A 24,616-nucleotide genomic window follows, 5' to 3' on the forward strand; every position below is an offset into this window, starting at 1 on the left:
GAGGGGCTGAGGCCTTGATGTGGAGGACATGATAGTGCTACTGAAGCTAAAGTCCTGGAGACGCAGACATGTTTGACATGTTCGTGTCAAACACACTTCAGCAGGGAACCAATCAGACCTCTTCAGTCCTGAAACCACCTGGTACTGAGTGATTAATAAGCTGCATGCCTGTATAACATTATCTTACATGTAAAACCAGCAGGCCTAGCTTAGACTTGGCTTTCCTAACTTTGTTGAACAACATGAAACATGATGTGAAGCTCAAGCAGCCGATGAAGGAGGGACAGAGAGAGACAGACGGACACCGAGACCTCCCACCACGTCAGACGCAGAGCGCTGAGTCGACGGGGTCTGACAGCTCTGCTCCTCAGAGGCTTCACACACTCGCAGCAGAGCCATCGCGAGCAGAGCACAGGACAGGCATTACTAATCAATCGTCCTCGCAGCACGAGTCGACAGGCCGACCAGAGGATTAAAGAGTTTCCCTTTGAGACGCCGCCGCTCTGTTACACGTCCACACGTCATCAAATCACAGAAGAAGAGCTGAACACTTTTACTTCACACACTTTCTCCAGTGTCCCCAAACACACACACACACACACACACACACACACACACACACACAAAACCAGGAGCTTTATTGGCATGACGGATCAGAGCCTCTTTCAGCAGCTTGAATCTATGAAAACATAGATTAAATATATATTATATATATAGATTAAATATAGGTTTGGACTCACTGATCTGTGCCACCTTCACCGTCACCACGCTGGACACTTTCTCTGCCGCCATGTGCCATCTCCCTCCTCCTCCGGCGCTCCTCCCTCCTTTCTCCACGAAGGCTCGGACCCTGCAGACGTACGCTCCCCCGTCCTCCCCGCTCACCCCCCTCACCCCAAGTCTGTACTCCCCCACTGCGGTGCGCTCCAGGCTCGCCTCCCCCCGCTTCCCCTGACCCCCGCTGGAGGAGGTGTTGGCGATCACAACACCACTGCGCTCCATGGTGATGATGTCATGCCCGTCTGCCAGCCAGGTGACCTCCAGGGCGAGGGCGGGCAGGTTGTCGGCCGTGACGGAGCAGAGGAGGGTCAGCATGTTACCGGGGGAGAGGAGCAGAGAGGAGGAGGAGGAGGCCTTGACACTGAGGGACTGACCTGAAGAGGAGAGACAGAGACACACTCAGTCACTTCCTGTAACATGAAGGGTTAATATCACATGGTCTGAATGATGCTGGACTCTGATTGGCTGCAGGGTGTGCATTAATCTCTGATAACGCACAGCTCATCCTGCATCGTGCCATTATACTGAATCAATTCTGCACAAACCAGGACACATCACTGATCTGATACCTGCTGAACAGGTGAGTGAGTTAGCTGGTTACAGATGAACAGGTGAGTGAGTTAGCTTGTACAGATGAACAGGTGAATGAGTTAGCTGGTTACAGATGAACAGGTGAATGAGTTAGCTGGATACAGATGCACGGGTGAGTGAGTTAGGTGGTTACAGATGCACGGGTGAGTGAGTTAGCTGGTTACAGGTGAACAGGTGAGCGAGTTAGCTGGTTATAAATGAACAGGTGAGTGAGTTAGCTGGTTACAGATGAACAGGTGAGTGAGTTAGCTGGTTACAGATGAACAGGTGAATGAGTTAGCTAGTTACAGATGAACAGGTGAGTGAGTTAGGTGGTTACAGATGCACGGGTGAGTGAGTTAGCTGGTTACAGATGAAGGGGCTATTGAGTTAGCTGGTTACAGATTAACAGGTGAGTGAGTAAGCTTGTTATAGATGAACAGGTGAGTGAGTTAATGAGTTGGTTACAGATGAACAGGTGAGTGAGTTAGCTGGTTACAGGTGAACAGGTGAGCGAGTTAGCTGGTTACAGGTGAACAGGTGAGCGAGTTAGCTGGTTATAAATGAACAGGTGAGTGAGATAGCTGGTTACAGATGAACAGGTGAGTGAGTTAGCTGGTTACAGATGAACAGGTGAATGAGTTAGCTAGTTACAGATGAACAGGTGAGTGAGTTAGGTGGTTACAGATGCACGGGTGAGTGAGTTAGCTGGTTACAGATGAAGGGGCTATTGAGTTAGCTGGTTACAGATTAACAGGTGAGTGAGTAAGCTTGTTATAGATGAACAGGTGAGTGAGTTAATGAGTTGGTTACAGATGAACAGGTGAGTGAGTTAGCTGGTTACAGGTGAACAGGTGAGTGAGTTAGCTGGTTACAGGTGAACAGGTGAGCGAGTTAGCTGGTTATAAATGAACAGGTGAGTGAGATAGCTGGTTACAGATGAACAGGTGAGTGAGTTAGCTGGTTACAGATGAACAGGTGAGCGAGTTAATAAGTTGGTTACAAATGAACAAGTGAGCGAGTTAGCTGGTTACAGATGAACAGGTGAGCGAGTTAAGTTGGTTACAGATGAACAGGTGAATGAGTTATCTGGTTACAGATGAACAGGTGAGCGAGTTAAGTTGGTTACAGATGAACAGGTGAATGAGTTATCTGGTTACAGATGAACAGGTGAGTGAGTTAATGAGTTGGTTACAGATGAACAGGAGCACAGAGGGTGCGATGAGCTTCAAAGAGGCGATAAATAATAATATCACGATATAATCGATCTTTGGTTCCAGCACCAACAGCAAAACATTCAGAATTCATCTGTTTAAAAAGAGCAGCCGTCTCTCTCTCCTGTTTGTCTTTAAACCAGCGCTCACATTCATGCTGTCTCCAGGAACAGCCTGTGTCTGTGTATGGTGTCTGCAGGAGGACAAAAGACACAAAGCCCGCTCTGTTTGACTTTTCTCATCCTCTTTACTCCACACAGAGTCAACACGAAGTGAGAGGGACGCTCAGGCCTGCTTTATTACACACCACAGGCTGGTTCTCAGGAGGAGGACGAGGAGGAGGAGGAAGAGGACAGTGTTTAAGCACAGAGATGAAGATACAGAGTCCACACAGAGAGAGAGACGGTGGGTTTAGAGGCCTCTGTGAGTACACAGACAGAGAAACAGACAGACAGACAGACAGACAGGGGTCACAGAGCGAGGGAAAGACACACAGACAGACAGACAGACAGACAGAGAGACAGACAGAGACCTCTCCCACGTCCTCTCTCCCCTCTTTAGTTTCAGCAAACAGAAAGAAGTCAACAACAGAGATCAGCTGTTTCTTCTACTGTGGTGTCATTATCTACAGAACCAATCAATCAAATTCAAATTTGATTGATTGGTTCTATAGATAAACACTATGGTACTATAGAAAACACCATTAGTCTGCATGCTAGCACCTTTGCGCTAAATGCTAACTTCTACATGCTAACACACTCTCACCTGTGTCTCTTATATCAAAGCTAACTAATTTCACTTTTCATCACTTTTGTTTGAAAACAAAAACCAGAAAAAAACAGCTATCTACATGCTAACAGCTCTGTCTCAGCTGTAGGAGTGATGGCCACATGCTAACATGCGAAACCTGTCTCAGGTGCACTCCTGTAGGAGTGCCAGCCACATGCTAACATGCTAACAATGTCTCACCTGTAGGAGTGACGGCCACATGCTAACATACTAACACTGTATCACCTGTAGGAGTGCCAGCCACATGCTAACATGCTAATACTGTCTAACCTGTAGGAGTGACGGCCACATGCTAACACTGTATCACCTGTAGGAGTGACAGCAACATGCTAACACTGTCTCACCTGTAGGAGTGATGGCCACATGCTAACATGCTAACACTGTTTCACCTGTATGAGTGAAGGCCACATGCTAACATGCTAACACTGTCTCACCTGTAGGAGTGACGGCCACAGTACCCATCTCTCTCTTGCTCTCCACGATCTTCACCCACTTCCCTCCGTCCTCGTGCGTCCACTCTGTCCCGTTACACTCATAAATCCCACCATCAGACGTCGTTACCCTGGAAACCACCAGCTCAAACACGCCGTTCCTCCCAGGAACCAATCGGATTCCTCCATCAGCGAATCGTCGGGCGAACTTTGACCCCACTACAACGTCTCCCTGAGGTCCAAACACCAAGATGTCTTCCGAGGACGTCCCCTTCTTCACCGACCAGGTGACTGACAGGTAGGTGGGCTGGGCCAGATCCCGCGTCACGTTACAGGAAAGCGTGATGTCACTTCCTTCTGGGACAACGGGGGATGGAGTCTGAGGGGAGACTTTGAGGGTGTTTGGGATGACTGGAGAAGAGAAGAGAAGAATTCATGAATAAAACCGGATGTCTTCAAACTTCTGATTAAACAATATCAATAATACAAATAATATATAACAAATATAAAGCAACTAATTTAAGAATAATTTTAGTCAACAAAATAAAAGCTTGTTTCATGTGAATATTCACTCATTCAGACTTATGTAGGTCAACACAACCTGGCAGGTAAACAGTTAACAAGCAGCTCCTTATAAAGCTGTTAATGATTTAACGTGTGTGTGTGTGCGTGTGTGTGCGCGTGTGCTTGAGTATGTGTGTGTGTGAGAGAGAGAGAGAGAGAGAGAGACACACCCAGAGCTGTGTTCACGCAGGTGTGTACCTGCTCAGGTAAAACTCATTCTGTGGTTTTATCTGATCAGGAAACAGTGTCAGTATCGACTCTGAAACTGCTGAGTCACTAAGAGGAGATTAAACAGTCTGCACTTCCTGTTTGGGACTTCCTACACTTCAAAAATACAGAAGGAGAAGGAGAAGAAGAAGAAGAAGAAGAAGAAGAAGAAGAAGAAGGAGGAGGAGGAGGAGGAGGAGGAGAAGAAGAGAAACAGACATGAGATGATGGATGGGTGTCAGTGGGGGGTTAATCATCACACTGCTGTTAATTCATTATTTTACATTTTAACACAAAATGGCTGCAGAAACAGGAAGTGAGCGCTGGGACTGTCAAAATAAACTTTTTAATGATTTATCTCTTTATGAACATGGCAGCTCTAAACTGTGTCCAGTTCCATCCCAGAATACTCCACATGAAAGGTGAATTATTCTTTTCTAGTCGTCTCTCAAACGAATCCAAGAAGCAGCAGATGGCCTGATGCATTCAGGGCCTGTGGGAAAAATGAGATTCTACACGTTCAGAGAGACAAAGTGCTTCTCTCAGCTGGACACAGTGGAAAAAGTTTATAATTGAGCATAAAGGATGGAGGGAGGCGGTGTCTGTGTGTCTGACATTTTTGAGAGCACAATATTAACTGTTATTTCTTATATCTTACTTTCCTATTTCTGTTTTCTTTTTTTTTTTTTAAGATTATTTTTTGGGCTTTTTGCCTGTAATGGATAGGACAGCTTAAGATAGACAGGACATGTTGGGAGGAGAGAGTGGGGGTCGACATGCACCAAATGATCTGCAGACCGGAAGCCGAGCCTGCGATCAATGATACAAGGACTGTAGCCTCTGTATATGGGGAGCGTGCTATACCAACTGAGCTAAACCAGCACCCCAATTCTGCTTCACCTCCACTGTAAAGAAGAATGACGTGTCAGCGGCAGGAAGTCATCATTGTGCGCTTGGACACGTCTGACTCTACAGCAACAGCTCCAGGTACAAACAGAAATCACCTTTACCTGCAAACAGGTGCCAGGTGTTCAAAGAGTTTCACCTGGATTAGATCAACCTGATGGTTAACTAGCTCATTAGCAGCTAATGAATTAGCCACGGACTGTTTAGCTTTGATAACTTAGCGTTTGCTAACCCCTCCCTCCTCTCCTGCTCCACCCTCTCACCCAAATATGGCGACCAAAAGGCAGTCTGTGTGTGTGTGTGTGTGTGTGTGTGTGTGTGTGTGTGTGTCAGATAACGAAGGCAGGACCAATAATCTGCGTTTTGCTGCATCAATTAAAAAGAGCCTGAAAGAGTTTTCAAACCCTCAGCGACCTGAACTTCACTTCTCCTTACATAACCAGCGTGTGTGTGTGTGTGTGTGTGTGTGTGTGTGTGTGTGTGTGTGTGTGTGTGTGTGTGTGTGTGTGTGTGTGTGTGTGTGTGTGTGTGTGTGTGTGTGTGTGTGTGTGTGTGTGTGTGTGTGTGTGTAATCTCATCATCTCCGACACAAACAGGCTTCAAACAGAACAAACTCTGGTACACATGCTGCACACAAACAGTGAATCTAACGAGCAGTCTGGGAGTGAAGCTGCGTTCAGACTCACCTGCTGCCACAGTCTGAACATCTTCATGTGTGTGTGTGTGTGTGTGTGTGTGTGTGTGTGTGTGTGTGTGTGTGTGTATGTGTGTGTGTCATTTTAAACATCCTGAACGTGTGTGTGTGTGTGTGTGTGTGTGTGTGTGTGTGTGTGTGTGTGTGTTTCTGTCATTATAACCCTTCCGGATGTTCAGATTGAAACACGGTTATTAAAACAAAGCTAATGAATGTGAAATATAAAATAGGGATTATTCATGGTGAAGGAACGTATGGATTCTCAATGTCTGAGGATAATTCATCTCCTTTTCTGTCTGTAAATTTTTAATGCGTTTTTAATAAATAAAGTGTAACGTGTAAAATAAAGCGTAATGTGTAAAAAATAAAGTGTAATATTTAATATAAAGTGTAATGTGTAACATAAAGGGTAATGTGTAAAAAAAACAATAAAGGTTAATGTGTAAAATAAAGGGCAATGCGTAATATAAAGGGTAATGCGTAAAAAAAAAAAAAGGGTAATGTGTAAAATAAGGTGTATTGTGTAAAATAAAGTGTAATGTGAAAATATAAAGGGTTATGTGTAAAATAAAGAGTAATGTGTAAAAAATAAAGGGTAATGTGTAAAATAAAGTGCAATGTGTAAAATAAAGGGTAATGTGTAAAAAATAAAGTGTAATATTTAATATAAATTGTAATGTGTAACATAAAGGGTAATGTGTAAAATAAAGTGTAACGTGTAAAAAATAAAGGGTAATGTGTAAAATAAAGTGCAATGTGTAAAATAAAGAGTAATGTGTAAAAAATAAAGTGTAATATTTAATATAAATTGTAATGTGTAACATAAAGGGTAATGTGTAAAATAAAATGTAACGTGTAAAAAACTAAAGGGTAATGTGTAAAATAAAGGGAAATGCGTAAAAAAAATAAAGGGTAATGTGTAAAAAAAACAAAACAATAAAGGGTAATGTGTAAAATAAATTGTAATGTGAAAAAATAAATGGTAATATGTAAAATAAAGGGTAATATGTAAAATAAAGTGTAATGTGTAAAAAACTAAAGGGTAATGTGTAAAATAAATAAATAAAGGGTAATGTGTAAAATAAATAAATAAAGGGTAATGTGTAAAATAAAGGGAAATGCGTAAAAAAAATAAAGGGTAATGAGTAAAAAAAGATAACGGGTAATGTGTAAAATAAGGTGTAATGTGTAAAATAAAGTGCAATGTGTAAAAAATAAAGTGCAATGCGTAAAAAAAATAATGGGTAATGTGTAAAAAATAAAGGGCAATGTGTAAGGTCTGAACAGCGTCACACTGAAGCTGTGGTGTAATGAGGTCATTTATAGCACAGATCCATGGATCATTGATGTTGCTCAGTCCTCCCACATCTTAATGAATAATTAGACCAACTGTTGATGACTCATTTTAGAGCATCTAAGACAGCAGCCAACAACTCCCACAGTCATGATGTCACTTCCTGGAAGATTTTCAAATCAATCAAAGGACAAGCTAAGCTAACAGAGTTTGCATTTTACATTAATTCAAACAAACAGTGATCTCCTGCAGACCGCCCTGCTGCCTACGCCATTGTAACGCAACATGATGACATCATCAACAGAGCTTCGACATGACGGCCCTCGTGTTGTTCCGCCATCTTTAACCACATGTAACTTTATGTAATGATGTCATGCTTGAAGGAGACACATGATGACATGAAAGAGTAAACCCTCAGCTTTCTGTTGCATAATGATTAAAGTCTGTGGTTATTGTAGTTTTTGTAGGAGATCCATTCAAACAGGACAATTAAATGAAAGCAGCATCTCTTACCGATGAGCTGGACCTCCTTCTTGTAGTTCCCCTTGATGTCCGAGTCAGTGCTCGGTGTTTGGCACCAGTAGTATCCGGCGTCTGTCGACTTGACCTCTGCCACCTTCAGCTCCACCTGGTTGTCCTGCAGACGCACCACCGAGATGTCTCCAGAGGCCACGCGCTGGCTGAGGGACGCGTGGGAGTAGCTGGCGTCGAAGGTGGAAATGATGTTGATCTTTTCTCCGCTGGCATCATGGGACATCATCCAATCAAAGTCCTGCAGGACCGAGGGAGACCATTATACAGCTGCAGGGGCTTCTGGGAAATAAGAGCAGGATCACACCCTGCAGTGTGGTGTAGGTGTGAAGGAATCTCACCTGCTCTCTTGGTCCTCCATAGTCATGGACGTCACACCTGATGGAGACGGGCTGACCCTCCACCCGGATCAACGGACCAGGAGACACCTCCACCACCCGGGCCGAGCCCCCACCTGCAGAGACACAAACAAACTGTCAGTGTGGACGAACGGATGGAGCTGAGACTCATTAAGGTCATGCCCCCAATGACTCCTCCAGATGTAAATACAGGCTGAATGAATAAAAGCAGCTCCCCGTTTTCAGCCCGACACTGATGACTTATCCACACTCTGATGATGTAAATATATAAAGATCAGTGATTGGAGGGCGTTCTGAGCTCTGCTCGGTTCACCTGACATCATGATCCACCTGCTCTCACATCAGCTCACGTGTCTCCTCTCTGACTTCCTGTTCCACATTCCAGCTCTCACCTCTGATCTCAGATCAGCCGAGATGCTGCCTTCTGATCGGTCCATACAGAATAATAAACTACAGCTGATCTGTGTGTGTGTTCAGGTGTGTTTGAAGCAGGTGAGGATTCATCTTTAGGACAGAAAAATGATCAAACTCTTTCTTTTAGAAGTCCCTGCCTGCCTGCCTCTCTCAGCAGGGAAATAAATGTGAAGTTAGCGTTGAGAGGCGCGGCCAAAGTTCAACTTTTACCACAAAACAGGAAGTCGCTGTAAATCAAACCTACAAGCTGTGTCCCAGTCCAGGGGCTGCAGCCTTTGAAGGCGGTATTTGAAGGCTGATTGCGTCACAGAAGCGCGTCGAAGGCTCCTTCACATGCGGCCGACAAATATGTCCTCCGTTTCCACGGCCGCGAAGGATGCACCCGAGTTTTTGGTTTCAACTCAATCAAATAGCTGTGTTACACATGTTTAAGAAAACGAAAGGGCCCTTGAAACAAATTATCTTTAAAATAACTGACTCGACGTTAGTTATGCTAACTAGTTAGCTCGCTAGCTACCTGTTGCTAGGTGACAGGAGCGGCGTTTGGTGACGCAAGGGTATAAATGGAGCATCCTCCATGGACCGCCTCCTTCGAAGGCTGCCGCCCCTGGATTGGGACACAGCTACAGGCTCCAATCAGTGTACCTGAACGCATCCACCTGTCTGTACTGTCAGAGTCAGAGCGCCACCTACTGGAGATGATAATTAGCGTGTGGTTACACATCAGTGTGTCACACTGTGAATGTGTGTTGGCTGTGTCCTGTAAACGCACCAGGGGTCCGTTTCAGAAAGGAGGTTCAACAAACCCTCAGTCTAACCCCGGACTGTCGTTTGACTTACTCCGAGTTATAATTCGCTGGCTTTTTGGTTTCAGAACAGCTGATCAGAGTTAGTTCAATCAACTCTGAGTAGGTTCAGCCGGAGTTAAAAAGCCAGCATTAATGGAGCCCCGATACCACGATTCACCGTGGCAACGGTACACAAAAAGAGGTCCTCCTACGTCACACCAGTGGAGCTCGAAATCCTCATGCGGACGTTATACGAGCAATACGAGCATGTTTTTAGAAACATAAAGTAACACGGCTGCAGCTGCAAAAGAGAGAGAAGCTGCATGGGAAGAAACTGCTGCTCGAGTGAACGCGTACGTTTGAACTGGTCTATTTATTTAATACTTAATCACGACCGGAAGCTAAAATTTATATTAATTTAGGAGCAATCCAACGGGAGAAAAGAACGTACATGGAAGCAGCTAAAAATAAAATACCAGAACATCATTCAAAGGTGCGGCTCAGGCAGAACAGGCTCATGGCTGAACCTCACTTCAATCATATTTTAAATATTAAACAAATGAAATATCATTCAGTGGCTGTTTTAATGTGCATTAGCTTTATCCCTAACATGATGCTGACTTCACATACATTATAATTCATGTTGATTAAACTGAATGTGTTAGTTAAAAAAAAAGACTTTTGCAAAGCGGTCAGAGCAGCACAGAGACGCAACGTTTCTTCTTTTAAATTTGTAACCGCTCAAACACACGCGTGAGACGGGCTGAATGAATGAGGAAGTCGAATGAGGGTTTTATATTCTAGAGGGAGGAGACAGAGCCAAACTCTGAGTTTCCTGAAGAAAACCTGCTCTCCCCAGGTTAGGTTCACAGACACAGTTACCATAGTAACCAACTCAGAGTTAAAGTTACCTCTCTTTCTGAAACGGCAAACCCGAGGTTTCCCTCATTTCAGGGTTAACAAACCCGGGGTTTTCACTAAACCCGCTTTCTGAAACGGACCCCTGGACGTGCACTGTTCAGCGTGGCGTGATTGATAAAAAAGTGTTTTTTCTGATTGTCCAGTGAGGTGCAATGAGAGGCGGGGCTTCTGTGAGCTCTCAGCCAGCAGGTGAGTTGGTCCCAGAGGCTGCAGGTCATGTGACCAGAACAGAGAAACAGAAAGCAGGGCTGAATGCCTCCTTCATGGTGTGTTCACTGACCTTCTGTAAAAACTCTGATCAATTCTACCACAGTGCTTCCTCCTGCTTTGACATCACATCGAGGTAGATGACATAAGAGGAAACACACCTGTGTCAGCTCGATGTGAGGGCACTGTGACATCACGTTGTTTAATACAACGATGTGAAGTGTTATAAATAGACAGACCAGCTATAACTCTGTCTGTCTGCAACACGTCCTCCTGAACCCAACATACATCCTGACATAAACCCCAGTTAGCCTGAGAGAGGTTCTTCTGATCATTAAATCTCTGCGAGAGCGGTTACACTCAGTGGAGAACATTAACCGAGGGGGGCACCGTGTTCTGTGCTGGAGCTAGCTGGCATTAGCTGCCGTTTCATTCACTGGATAACAATAACATTAGCTTAGCAATCTAAAGAGTCTATATTACTCCTAAAACACATTCACAGACGGAGAAGGGGAGACAATTTAACCTGAACACATCGATGATGCTAAAACTAGAAGAACACATGGACCAGGTCTCATTTAAAAAACAACGTGTTTATCAGATTATCCCACAGAGGAGAGACATCAGTGTGTTTGTGAAGTTTCATTCTATCAAAGCCCAAAGTTCCAACGTGATGGGACCTTGAACACATCATCACGAGGAACAACGGCTCGAGACGTTTCAGAAGATTTTTTGTGATGTTAGACGGAAACATGATGGATGGAAACGTCGGGGTGATTTCAAAAAACATGAACTGTTAGAGCTATCCTTTACTCTGTGGACAAGAGGGTATACTCAGGTGGGCAGGAAGTTATCCTCAGATGGACAGGAAGCTTTACTCAGCTGGACAGGAAGCTATACTCAGCTGGACAGGAAGCTATACAGAAGACTTGCAAGCAGCAGACTGTTAAAATCAGAAACTCGGCTGTTTCAGGAAGTGCGGTTACTTTTAAGCAGAAGTGTGATTTTAATGTTTAAAAACATACTTTATGTTCATGTGACCACCTGTCTGCGGCTGCACGCACACACACACACACACACACACACACACACACACACAGAGAGAGAGAGAGAGAGAGAGAGAAACACACACCACAGGAGAGCTGGCGACATTTGATCATCTTACACTGCACTAATTTAAGCCAAGTCTCACACACACACACACATACACACACCTCCCTGTTTGGCCCGGTTTGGCCCTGAGCTGGGCTAGTGAACAGGTCCAGGTTTGTCCCTAATGATGACTAAGCACTGACTGGTTGTTAGTCAGCCTGGTTTGACTCGGGTATGAATTCCAGGCTAATCATGATAATGGCCCAGTTTGACCTGTAAGCGGGCTAATGGGACCCTGTCAGAGCGGGTTAGCTCGCGCTGGCTTCATGGAGGAACAGTCACACACAGTTAGACTAGATTTATCTTTAATTATTTATAAGAGTTAGACACTCCTTTAAAGGAATCATCACATTAGCACATCACTTCAAAGACGTTTCTACACACTGATTTAAATCAGAGCTAGGTGAAGTTCCCGCTGACAGGGATTTACCATCATGTCAAACTCCGTTTAACAACAAGGAATATTAACATTTTTTGCGTGTCGTCACTTGCAGACATCTATGAGGAAGTAGCCGACATATTTTCTTCAATTTGTTTGACTCGCTCGAAAATTCGGCACTATGCAATAAACCAAACCAATCTTCTTTTTCACTTAAATTCTAACTTTTTAAACCGGTTTGCTCGTTTCACGCCAGATTTCTTCCATTAAACTACACACGTGAGGCAGATAAAAAATGTTTCAAATTAATTGTGATAAAGTGTTGGAAGACGTACTAGATTTGGCCGAACTGGTGTATGGATGTTAAAGACACTGACAATTCTTTAACTGATCTTTTTAACGCATGTCTACTGCCGAGAAACAAGTTAATATTAAATTGGCGCATTTCCAAACGGGGTTCCACATTGTGCTCCCTGTGCTGGAGAACACCGACACATATCGGAGTTAATTATCTATCAGGAGTGAATCAGAGAAACGTTTCTTACCGAGCATGAAAAGAACGAAGACGAGCGCGAGGACACGGTTCATCTTCAGCCTCTCTTCTTCCACTCTTCCCGGGTTAAATCCTTTATTTCCCCCCGGGGTTCTTTGTCCTGTGTGCGGGTAACAGTGCTCCTCTCCCGCCGCTGCCTGTCGGTCAGTCCAATAAAACTCTCAGATGTTTGAGCCCAGCACACCGGGCGGAGCCGCTCCGCAACACCGAAACACACACACACTCACTCATTCACTCACTCACGCACACACACACACCGCGGTTCCGACTACAACAACCAGAATCTAGATCCCGTTTACATGGTCCACACACTGACACCGAACCGGTTCTGCGTGTGTGTGGGAATGAGGGCGAGAGAGAGAGGGAGAGAGCGGCCGGAAGTTAGGTGTCGGCATAAGGAGGAGGAGGAGGAGTAAGGGGGAAGAAGGCAGGGAGGTCCCAGGTGAAGAGGGAGACACATTACATGTATAAGAATGATACATGTCTGTTTGGACCCTTGGCCCACCGTCCAGGAACATGTCTGTGTGGTGAAAACTCTGCATGATGAATCACGTTATTTAATGTAAAAGCTCTAAAGCCTTTAACAATATGGAGTCAGAGAGAAACATGGTGATGAAATATGCTAAACTAACAAGCGCAGACACAGATAGCTGCTAATTAGTGCTAACATATAAAATAATTAGTGTAAAAACAGTGTGTCAGACGTGTTGGACGGTCTGTTAGTTCAATAAAGCGCACAGACAGATTATTTGTCTGATATTCCCATGAACAAATCTCCAAAAGGCTCCAACAGCACAAACACGGCCCAGAGGCTACGCTCAGAAACTGAATAAGCTGAGGTGACACCTAGCAGACAGCTAGCAGCTCCCACCTGTCACTCAAAGAGGCCACGCCCCTAATGCTGCATCACTTTAAGCCTTAATATAATGTAAGCAGGTGAGTTGTATAAAGATTATCCCCGTACAGTTGTCATGAAGAGAGAAATGAGCTAGAGAGACCCAAACTGTTTTTTGTACCAGGCTGTAAACATGTTTATTTCTGCTGTGAAGTTTAACATGGGGCTCTATGGGGACTGACTCACTGCTGGAGGCATCCTCAAGTGGACACCAGAGGAACTGCAGGGTTTGGAGCTTCAGTGTTTGATGTATTTTGCAGGTAAAAACACAAGTGTTGGAGGTTGTGATGAAGAAAATATAAAAGGTAAACTGTCAGAAACAAATGTAATAAAAATTATTAAAAATAAAAAGTTGAAGTTTAATAAAAGTTTAAGAAGTGTTCCAGCTGCTCCAACTCCTCTGAGGTCAGCCTCATGCTGTGTATTTACACTGAGCCACCCGGCTGGTCAAAGGTCACCGCTCAGAGGAGTAACTTCAGGGTCAAAGGTCACAGCTTCGTGGGTGATCTGCTGTGATACATGTGACTGTGCTATATTTACAGTGTGTGTGTGTGAGGACCAGATATGACCCACTCCTCTCTGCCAAACACACACACACTAATCTTACATATGTTATAAAGGAAAGAGAAGTAATTTAAATGTAAATATTAGTGTTATATATGTAAGTATATATTTTCTATATGTTTATATATTAATATATTTAATGTTTATATGTTTTCTATATATCAATATGTTTATATATTTATAATGTTTATATGTTTTCTATATTTGTATATATTTAATATGTTTATATGTTGTCTGTAGGGTGTGGTGTTTGTATGAAACTGTTTAAATGTGACAGTACATGAAGACCCCAGCAGACATTAAAGGAGACACTTTATTCCTCACAGTGTTGTGTATATTTCTGCCTCACCTACTCGCTGACCTGTGGTAACGAACACGGACCTGTGGCGCCCCCTGGTGGCCTCAAACAAGACTACAGAACATTGAATAAAAAAAGATGGCTGTCATTCATTCAAAGTGTTTTTAACAGCTCAACAGAATCCGTTTCATAATAACAGTTTGTTCATCTAAATTAAACTTAAATGTGATGAATCATCTGAAACATCTGCTGTTTGACAGCTGATTCAATTACCCACAGTTCCTTGCTACACGGACGTGATATTTAAAGAACATGTAGTTAATGTGTAAAACCAGAGGACAGCACAGAAACATGCAGCGGTGCGGGCTGCAGAGGAATTGAATTATATAATGATATAATGATGAATGAATAATAAAGTAATGAGCGCTGACAGGAAGACAGCTGTCTGATGGGTCATGTGATCAGCTGCGTCACACTCACAATGTCTGTTTGTGTCATGAGTGTGCAGCATTATAGGTGAGTGTGATGACAGAGAGGAGGACTTGTCAAAGTGTTTCTGCTCCAGGTCACACATCACTTTACAGAAACATGTGACCATCATACCTGTTCTTACTCCTCTGATTTAAACATGAAGCTACAGCGCCACCTAGTGGAGGAGACTCCACGTAAAAGCTCTCCTCTGTGTGTACAGCTGAAGCTGTCTGCTGTGCTCCCATGTACAGATACATTACATCAATGAAGAAGATTAGAGGATAAATATGAATACTATTGATTTATTCATGTGTGTGTTTCAGTGTTTCTTTATATCAGGATGTAATTTATTAACATATCTATGTTTTTATTGATAATACATTTATACATCATATAACATACAGACATAGTTATTACTATAATCAATAAACAGACATTAACTGTAATTAAGCCTCTCGGTTATAATCTAATTTAAACACTGTGAAAGAGGAGGAGGAGGAAGTCACACACACACACACACACACACACACATACACACACACACACACACACACACACACACAGAGCAGATCATCATCTCGCACTCAGCAGCAGCAAACACACAAAACCACAAGCACATTTTCAGCAAAAATTCACAGGATATGACACACACACACACACACACACACACACACACACACACACACACACACTTCCTGCTTGTTTGACCTTTATGCTAACAGTTTGCAGGTGATGACTGAAAGTTTCTTTTAATCATGAATTTACAGCACAAACACCAAACACACACCAGAGCTCACACTTTAAATATGTTTAATATTTTAAACTTATTAAACATGTTTTAAACATGTGAAACATGTGACAGAAATAAAAACATGATCAGCAGGTAGAATGTCAGTTTACGGACATTAGAAAGAGTCCATGACATCCTGATAATGTGCAGCTCAGCATGAAAACAGACTAACAAGCTCACAGCTAAAGGAGGAAATGAGACGATGGTTCATGTTTTGGTTTAGCACATTAAACACGTTAAACACGTTAAACACATTAAAGGAGAGACGATGGTTCATGTTTTGATTTAGTACGTTAAACATGTTAAAGGAGAGACGATGGTTCATGTTTTGATGCAGTTTGATTTAGCACGTTAAACACGTTAAACATGTTAAAGGAGAGAGGGTGGTTCATGTTTTGATGCAGTTTGATTTAGCATGTTGAACACGTTAAACATGTTAAAGGTTAAACATGTTAAAGGAGAGATGGTGGTTCATGTTTTGATGCAGTTTGATTTAGCATGTTAAACATGTTAAAGTAGAGACGGTGGTTCATGTTTTGATGCAGTTTGATTTAACATGTTAAACATGTTAAAGTAGAGACGGTGGTTCATGTTTTGACTTCAGCTTTTACTTTGAAAATCTAAGTTTGTTCTTCCTGACGTGTGACAGTGGGCCGTAGAGAAGGAAGTGTCTTCGTCTCCTGTCTCACACTCGAGGGGTTTTCGGAGCCTTCTTCCTGGGCTGAGGAAGAGGAGGGGGCTGCTCTTCATCAGTTGGTTTGGGGGCCTGACAGGAAGTTACCAAAGTAAAATAAACACAACCATCATTTCGTCTGCTTTTAGAGATTCCTTTGTACAACTTTTCTTTGACTAAACATGGTTTAAATCATTTTCTCACTAATTAGCTATACCAGCGGACAACAGCTAATGTTAGCTTTCAGTCTTTTCTTCAGCTAACATTACAGTGGAAAAGGTGCAGCTTCCTGGCTAATGGTAATGTTAGCTAATTCACAATAATGTTAGCTAGCAATTTTTTTAATGTTAGCACTGGAAAACAGCTACTATGAGCATTCCACCTAAACCTAGCTAAAATGAAGGTTAGTTCTCAAGGAATCTGGAGGGACGTTGTGCCATAACTGATGAACCATTTGCTACCACTAGACAACAGTTAGCATTAGCATAAAACCACTCCTGAGATAACATTACAGTTTGATAATGCTAAATGATATGATAGGAAATGCATACATTTAGAGCTAACATTAATGTAAGCTAGGAATTGGTTGGATGCTAAGGTTAGCTGCTGTTAATGTACAGTGCTATCGTACAGTTTGACTTCCCCCTCATCACATACCAGCTGGGTCTGCGTCGACAGGTATCCCAGCATGCTTTGAGCATCAAATGATCATTAAACACCACAGAATTTCAAGTTGTGAATGTCAGACAGGTTTGACCTTGGACTGATGTCATCTGTAATTTAGCATTAGTATTAGCTTAGCTGCTCTGTAGCCTCCTACCTGTGCAGGTCTTCGGGGGCTGGGCTGAATTTGAGCGCCGGGCTGGTCGGGCGCTCTGTGACGCTGCTGTTTGGAGCGATGTGGGCGAGGACCAGTGTGTCCGGCCGGCTGCTGGTGATGGTGCTGCTGCTGCTGCTGGTGCTGTTGATGGTGATGATGTCGTTGATTTGGAGGTTGTTGTTGTTGTCGTTGTTGTGGTTGTTGTTGTTGTTGTTGTTGGTTAGGATTGGACCAGCCCAAACGGAACTCCTCCTCGTCTGTTGACAGAAACAAGCTGAAGCTTTAGGAGCTGAACTGTCGGTTTGTTTTTCTTGTTGGGTTCAGTTTGTTGGTTTGCCTTTCCTCTAGAATCGTACAACGCTATCAAAAGTCATGATTAGCATTTAGCCACTTCTTAGCTTAAGTTAAAATAAGCTAACATTTGCTGTTGTCTAAATGCAGCTTATTGTTTATCAAATATGTTGTTGAAATGGTCTGATGTCGCTCTGGGTATTTTCAGTGGTTATCAATCAGGAAACGGTGAACTGATACTGACGTCTCAGGAAAATGGCCGCCATGTGAATGTAGAGATTAAAGAGTTTGAGAGATGGGTGGTAATCAGCTGTGTCACAGACGATACACATTGTTGCATCTGCTCTCCAGACAGTCTCTAACAAACAGTCGTGGACCAAACAGTGAGCCCTGTGGAACTCCACCAGTTACCCTCAGCAGGGGGTGCCAGCTAAACAAAGCAGCTTCAGCGTCTCTAACCGGCAGTGTGCTGGGCTTTTCCTCAGAACAGAACTGTCTAAACATTACTGGCAAATCTACCCGGTGCATGTTTTATAGTGTGCTGAACAGTGACAGATCTGTGCACTATATTTTAATGAGTGTAGAAAATACATTTTTAAAAGCAAAAGAAGAACATCCTAGGTCAGAGTTAAAGGTTTAAGGTTAGATCAAAGAAAGAAGTAAAAAAAACTCACCCTTCACGTGCATGCTTTTCTTACGTCTGTTCTTGACGCAGCAAACTATGACGATGATCAACAGCACCAGAACAATCCCTGATGACGACAAAGAAGAACCAGTTTAACGTAAATTATGCTTATTTAACGACATCATGAGCTGAGGAGAGAGAGAGAGAGACAGGTTCGTTCAGGAGAGAGAGAGACAGGTTTGTTCAGGAGAGAGACAGGTTCGTTCAGGAGAGACAGACAGGTTCATTCAGGAGAGAGACAGACAGGTTCGTTCAAGAGAGAGGCAGGTTCGTTCAGGAGAGAGACAGGTTCATTCAGGAGAGAGGAAGGTTCCTTCAGGAGAGAGACAGATAGGTGCATTCAGGAGAGAGACAGACAGGTGCGTTCAGGAGAGAGACAAGTTCATTCAGGAGAGAGACAGATAGGTGCATTCAGGAGAGAGACAGACAGGTGCGTTCAGGAGAGAGACAAGTTCATTCAGGAGAGAGACAGGTTCGTTCAGGAGAGAGACAGGTTCATTCAGGAGAGAGACAGACAGGTTCGTTCATGAGAGAGACAGGTTCGTTCAGGAGAGAGACAGGTTCATTCAGGAGAGAGACAGGTTCATTCAGGAGAGAGGAAGGTTCCTTCAGGAGAGAGACAGATAGGTGCATTCAGGAGAGAGACAGACAGGTGCGTTCAGGAGAGAGACAAGTTCATTCAGGAGAGAGACAGATAGGTGCATTCAGGAGAGAGACAGACAGGTGCGTTCAGGAGAGAGACAAGTTCATTCAGGAGAGAGACAGGTTCGTTCAGGAGAGAGACAGGTTCATTCAGGAGAGAGACAGATAGGTGCATTCAGGAGAGAGACAGACAGGTGCGTTCAGGAGAGAGACAAGTTCATTCAGGAGAGAGACAGGTTCGTTCAGGAGAGAGACAGGTTCATTCAGGAGAGAGACAGATAGGTGCATTCAGGAGAGAGACAGACAGGTGCGTTCAGGAGAGAGACAAGTTCATTCAGGAGAGAGACAGATAGGTGCATTCAGGAGAGAGACAGACAGGTGCGTTCAGGAGAGAGACAAGTTCATTCAGGAGAGAGACAGGTTCGTTCAGGAGAGAGACAGGTTCATTCAGGAGAGAGACAGACAGGTTCGTTCATGAGAGAGACAGGTTCGTTCAGGAGAGAGACAGGTTCATTCAGACGGAGGAAGGTTCGTTTAGGAGAGAGACAGACAGGTATGTTCAGGAGAGAGACAGACAGGTTCGTTCAGGAGAGAGACAGGTTCATTCAGAAGAGAGACAGGGTCATTCAGGAGAGAGACAGGTTCATTCAGGAGAGAGGAAGGTGCGTTCAGGAGAGAGACAGGTTCGTTCAGGAGAGAGACAGGTTCGTTCAGGAGAGACACACAGGTTAATTCAGGAGAGAGACAGGTTCGTTCAGGAGAGACAGACAGGTTCATTCAGGAGAGAGACAGACCTCCTCCGGCGCCCACGTAGACCCAGGTGCTGATTCCAAACAGCTCTGAAGGGAAAATTGGATCTACAGATGAGAAAAAGCCTGTCACTTTAATAACTGATGATTATAATAATAAGTATAACAATAATAAATAAATAATGATAATAATTATTTGAATGATAATAGCATCAAAGCCCTCAGAGACAGGTGTAAACCCTCACCAGGTTTGTGGCACTCCTCTTTCACGGCTTTACTGCTCTTGTTGCTCACTTTGTTGGAAACTGTGCAGGTGAACTCGTCTTTTTGCACCTGGGCTGCAGTTTGAACCAGAGACTCACCTACACTGTCCTTCAACTCTTTGTTGTTCTGACGCCACTGAAACCTCACATCCTTCACCTGCCGGTTAAAACATCATTAAACCGAGAGATTCAAGTTAACAGAGCAACATTTATACTTTTATTTGTTTAATATTCAAATGTTTTTGTACAAACAAGGAATTAATGTTATTTATTTATGTTATTTATTTATGTGTTATTTATTTATGTTATCTATTTATGTGTTATTTATTTATGTTCTTTATTTATGTTCTTAATTTATGTGTTATTTATTTATGTTATTATTTATGTGTTCTTTATTTATGTTATATTTATTTGTGTTATTTATTTATGTTCTTTATTTAGGTGTTATTTATGTTATTTATTTATGTTATTTATTTATTTGATATTATTTATGTACACGCTTTCAATAATACTAATTACAAAACTTTGTGAACAAAGTATTTTACATATGAATTAAAGTGGTTGAAAATAAAGACTTTCTTTTATGATCAGAATCATTTTTAATTGTTACTGTTCTCTATGTATCAGAGTAATATGACCTGAGGGAGAAAAGAGTACACGTTTTACTTCATGAACTTACACTTGCTGTGTAACAACCTTTTTATCTCATATATAAACACACTGTGTCTCACCATATTCCCAGTGCAGGTGAACTTGACCTTGCCACCTTGCTGACAGATGACCTTCACAACGGGGTTGTTGACGGGGTCTGAGGAGAACAAACATGAAGCTGTGAAACTGATCTCTCGTGATGCTGTTGGCCTCTTACAGGTGTTTGCACTGTAAAATATAAACAGGTCAAGTGTTTTAACCTACCCAGGATACATAAGCGTACAGGTTTGAAAGTCCCTAGTGATATTCCTTCACTGTTGTGAAACTCGGCCGTGTACATGCCCGCATGTTCCTTCTTCAGCTCCCTCAGCTGCAGGGCTCCGTCTGCAGAAATGTCCTCCGGTTTGCCAGGGCTGACCGAGCTGTCTCTGCGGTTGAAGATGGTGACGTTATCGTGTATCCACTTCAGCCTGTCTGAGGCCTTCAGCTTGATAAGCAGAGGCACCAGGAAGTTGCCCCCTACTGGAGCATTGTGGTCACAGCTATCCGCAGATTCTGTGGACAGACACGATGTTATACTGCTGACCTCATCAGTGACCTCTAGTGGGTGCAGAGTTCATCACAGCCTACAACAACAACGGTACACCGGAAGGGGGCGCCACTGAGACGTACCGCATATACAATAATGTTAATAATCTTTATACAGCACAGACATGATTATATCTATAAATCCCTGAATGGTTACGCCCTTCCTGTAAATTAACTCATTTTATTTTGGAAATTCTGACCAACAAACAATGAGAGAACAACTTGACTGCTCTTTCACATGAAATGGACTGTACTTATAAAGCGCTTTTGTAGTCTTTGCGACCACTCAAAGCTGCTTTTACACTACATGTCACATTCACCCATTCACACACACTGATGGCAGAGGCTGCTATCCAAATTACCCAACTGTCAATCAGTCATCACATTCATACCCGCTGGCTATGCCACCGGGAGCTATTTGGGGTTCAGTGTCTTACCCAAGGACACTTCGACATGTAGCCTGAGGGAGCTGGGGTTTGTTTTCAGCATCAAACATTCTTTAAAAAGCTTTTAACGTAAAACATAAACACTGAAATGAGAGAGAGAGAGCGGAAACAAGAATCAAACAAAATGTCATCAGGTCAACATGAAGGCGAACTATAATGGTGCAACAACTGCCACACACACACACACCCACACACACACACACACACAAACACGCCGCAGTAATGCTGACGTTTTCCTGTCAGAACACAGCGTGGTTCCAGGAAGCAGCTGACTTCACACCTCCACCAAACCCCAGTCAACTTTTATTACATTAACATCAAACTGCTCCTGTCATTAACAATGTTTAATAATATGATAATATTACATGAATTATTATAATATTATATTTCATCTTTTGTTCAGCTGTTTCTGTTTCATTCTGAGGTGATGAAGAGGCTCTTCATGTGTAGGGAAATGAAGTCCATATTTCACATCAAATTAGATATTTTAATAACGTGTGTGGAAGATATTGTGGTAATCAATACGTATAATTTCCGAACTGTTGAACTGATTGTGTTGCTGATGTGTTTCTGCTGCTTCCTGTTTGTTAACCTGTTTTCAGACCACACCGACTTCCTGCTGCGCGCTCGGCTCTGCCTGCGTTTATAGAAATATTCTGCGTTAAAGCCACAAACGCTCCTTTAATCAGGCAAATATAGAAACATTTGGTCTGTTTGATCGACGTTCATGTGAGAGATGGTTTAATGCAACCCTCCACCTGCTCATGTACTAAACTACGTTAAAGAATAATGATTAAAAAGCTGAAGCTGTAATGATAAACATGACACATTAATTTAAATGTGTGTGAGAAAGTTCAGGTGATTATTATTTTCTGTGACGTCGGTCTGCTCCATTAAAAAACTAATGTTTCTCTGTTTCTGTGTTTTTATTATCCTCATATTAATATAATTCTTTTAAATCTTTAATACGACCACAGTCACTTTAACATTTACATTTAATATCAGCATGTTTAAAGAACGGATCACTGATGCTTTAAATACAGATGTGCGTGTGTGTGCGTGTGCGGGGTTAAAAGTTACATAAAAAAATATATTTGATAAGAAATAAACGTTTGATTTTCTCAGATGAACATTTTTGTTCTACTTTTCAAAGTAAAAGTATCTCTGAGAGCGTCACAGGAGGAAAGCGATTTTATGGTGAAATAATGATTAAATTATAATTAAACAGATAACGTGTTGTTATGCAGTGTGTCCCTGCATGGCTGTGAAGGTGCGGCGTACCTGTGAAGGAGATGACGGAGCAGCAGAGCAGGAGCACAGAGATGCTGAAGGCCGCGTCAACCTTCATCCTCCTCATGTCGAGCTGCGAGAAGAAGAACATGCTGACTTCCTGTCGCCTCCTCCTATATGTGTGTGTGAAGGAAGTGATCCAAGAGGCACGGGCTCCTTGCTTTCAGTATGTCACGTGCAAACAGACCAAGGTTCCTTCTATTTCTGCTTTCACAAGTGAACCAAGAGACGAACATTCACAGCAATAAACGCTTAAGAGAGAGAGAGAGAGAGAAAGAGAGAGAGAGAGAGTCAAACATTTATCACAAAACCCCATCACAGCACACATATGAAATGTACGTTTTTCAGCTGCAGCTACATGTGTGTGTGTGTGTGTGTGTGTGGTATGAGCTCTATCTTATTTCATCAATCAGTCAATCAAATGTTATTTGTATAGCACACACAGAGACAGAAAAACTTCCTTTAACAGGCGGAAACCTCAAGCAGAACCAGACTCATGTTGAACATCTGAAGAGACTGGATGGGCCAAGAGAGGGAGAGAGGGAGGAGCAGGATAGAGACAGGCAGACAGAGCAACAGATAAAACACCTGGTTACAAAGCCAATAATAACAGTACAAATGTGTAAGATTAACAAGAGCAGCATAGTCATGATAAAGGCTGATGATAGTATTTCTAACAGTTGAAGTCAACAGGTCTACTATTAGCATTAGCAACTATAATAATGATTCTATGGGGAAGGCTGATGTTAGTAGTTGTTGCAGTCCATTTAGTATCTTTAAATAGAATTCATGAAATAAGTTATAAAGATTTAACTGAGAAAAACACAGAACAAGAAGAAGAGAGTCCACATCTCTTAAAAGAACGGGTACAGGTGTTTAATTAAACAGGTTTAATCAAGGTTTTTATTACCAAAATGCTATGCTAATGCTATGGTTGAGTTTGTTCAATAAAGAGTGAAACATCCAGAAATCACATTTTTTAATGTGTGTAGATTTAAAATCACTCCCAATTAATGTTTTGTATTAAAGTCGTGTTTTCATGAATAAAGCTGACAATCTATCACGAGGTACTTAGCTAGCTAGTTAGCAGCTACAGACCAGGCTAAAGCTAACTGAATAATTCCTAAAGAAAACAGGGCTCATATTCATAAAGCTTCCTAGTACAAAGAGTTGCTCCTAGTGAAGAAACTCTAAGAAAATTCTTAGAATCGTGACGTTTTCTAAGAATTTCCCCTTAAAGTTAAGACTAGATCCTGGTAGAGATAAAAGTAATTCAGGAAGCATCTCAGCCCTTAAGAGAGCTCCTAAGGTGAGAAACTGTTCGGAGTAGTGAGGAGGACTTTTAAGAGGCGTAAGAGTTTCTTAAGCAGAGAAGAAAATGGCGGAAAGACGGAGAGATAGGAGAAATGTTCTCAAAACACTGAATAACAGTCAGCTAATTAAACAATACCCTATAGAGTGGCTCGTGCAGAAATCATTTTTGTGGTAGATCTTTTTAGAGATGCGACGCAACAACGCGATATTGCCAGAAATGAAAGTGATCACAACATTAAAATGTGTGCAGCAGTGATGACTTGGGTCTGTCCAGCCGTCAATCAGCAGAGTGATCACAATTAAAGGGAATAGGCATGGGTATAGCGGGCTTGGGTATGGGACGCACATCCGTATTATTGCACGGGCATATTTTACTTCTACGTTTAAGTTAACTTTGACAGCAGTTACAAGTAAGAGGTAAACTTTCTCACCT

At 42.7% G+C, this 24,616-nt stretch overlaps 3 protein-coding genes across 3 annotated transcripts in view; 1 reads left to right on the plus strand and 2 right to left on the minus strand.

Annotated features, from left to right (window-relative positions):
- ptgfrnb (prostaglandin F2 receptor inhibitor b) overlaps positions 1-13,082 on the minus strand; it is a 38,971-nt gene extending 25,889 nt beyond the window's left edge. The window contains exons 1-5 of the mRNA XM_069675165.1: positions 12,746-13,082; positions 8,322-8,434; positions 7,963-8,221; positions 3,788-4,195; positions 741-1,154 (exon numbers count right to left, since the gene is read on the minus strand). Of these exons, the coding sequence (XP_069531266.1) occupies positions 741-1,154; positions 3,788-4,195; positions 7,963-8,221; positions 8,322-8,434; positions 12,746-12,788 (1,237 nt within the window). The 5' untranslated portion in view covers positions 12,789-13,082. The remainder of the gene's footprint in view (positions 1-740; positions 1,155-3,787; positions 4,196-7,962; positions 8,222-8,321; positions 8,435-12,745) is intronic.
- Positions 13,083-15,774: 2,692 nt separating this feature from the next.
- LOC138603680 (T-cell surface antigen CD2-like) lies at positions 15,775-23,114 on the minus strand. Its single transcript, XM_069675560.1, has 8 exons — positions 22,861-23,114; positions 20,810-21,100; positions 20,626-20,702; positions 19,877-20,051; positions 19,677-19,739; positions 18,230-18,307; positions 17,265-17,521; positions 15,775-16,537 (listed from the first exon to the last, which is right to left on the minus strand). Exons 1-8 carry the CDS (start codon positions 22,958-22,960, stop codon positions 16,457-16,459), a joined length of 1,122 nt encoding a protein of 373 aa, XP_069531661.1. The 5' UTR covers positions 22,961-23,114; the 3' UTR covers positions 15,775-16,456.
- Positions 23,115-24,497: 1,383 nt separating this feature from the next.
- Positions 24,498-24,616, plus strand: part of LOC138603782 (sericin-2-like) — a 17,969-nt gene continuing 17,850 nt past the window's right edge. The window contains exon 1 of the mRNA XM_069675692.1: positions 24,498-24,533. Coding sequence (XP_069531793.1) covers positions 24,498-24,533 — 36 coding nt within the window. The remainder of the gene's footprint in view (positions 24,534-24,616) is intronic.

Source organism: Semicossyphus pulcher, unplaced genomic scaffold (genome assembly GCF_022749685.1).
Source record: "Semicossyphus pulcher isolate SPU_LCO1_2020_fin unplaced genomic scaffold, fSemPul1.0.p SCAF_24, whole genome shotgun sequence".
NCBI classification, from domain to species: Eukaryota; Metazoa; Chordata; class Actinopteri; order Labriformes; family Labridae; genus Semicossyphus; species Semicossyphus pulcher.

Excerpts from the sequence above, each read along its gene's own strand:
- LOC138603680 (XM_069675560.1), bottom strand. The coding sequence starts at position 22,960 with ATGTTCTTCTTCTCGCAGCTCGACATGAGGAGGATGAAGGTTGACGCG. Across the intron at positions 18,308-19,676 it reads CTACGTGGGCGCCGGAGGAG|GGATTGTTCTGGTGCTGTTG; the intron begins GTCTGTCTCTCT and ends TGTCGTCATCAG. Across the intron at positions 16,538-17,264 it reads GCCCCCGAAGACCTGCACAG|GCCCCCAAACCAACTGATGA; the intron begins GTAGGAGGCTAC and ends ACTTCCTGTCAG.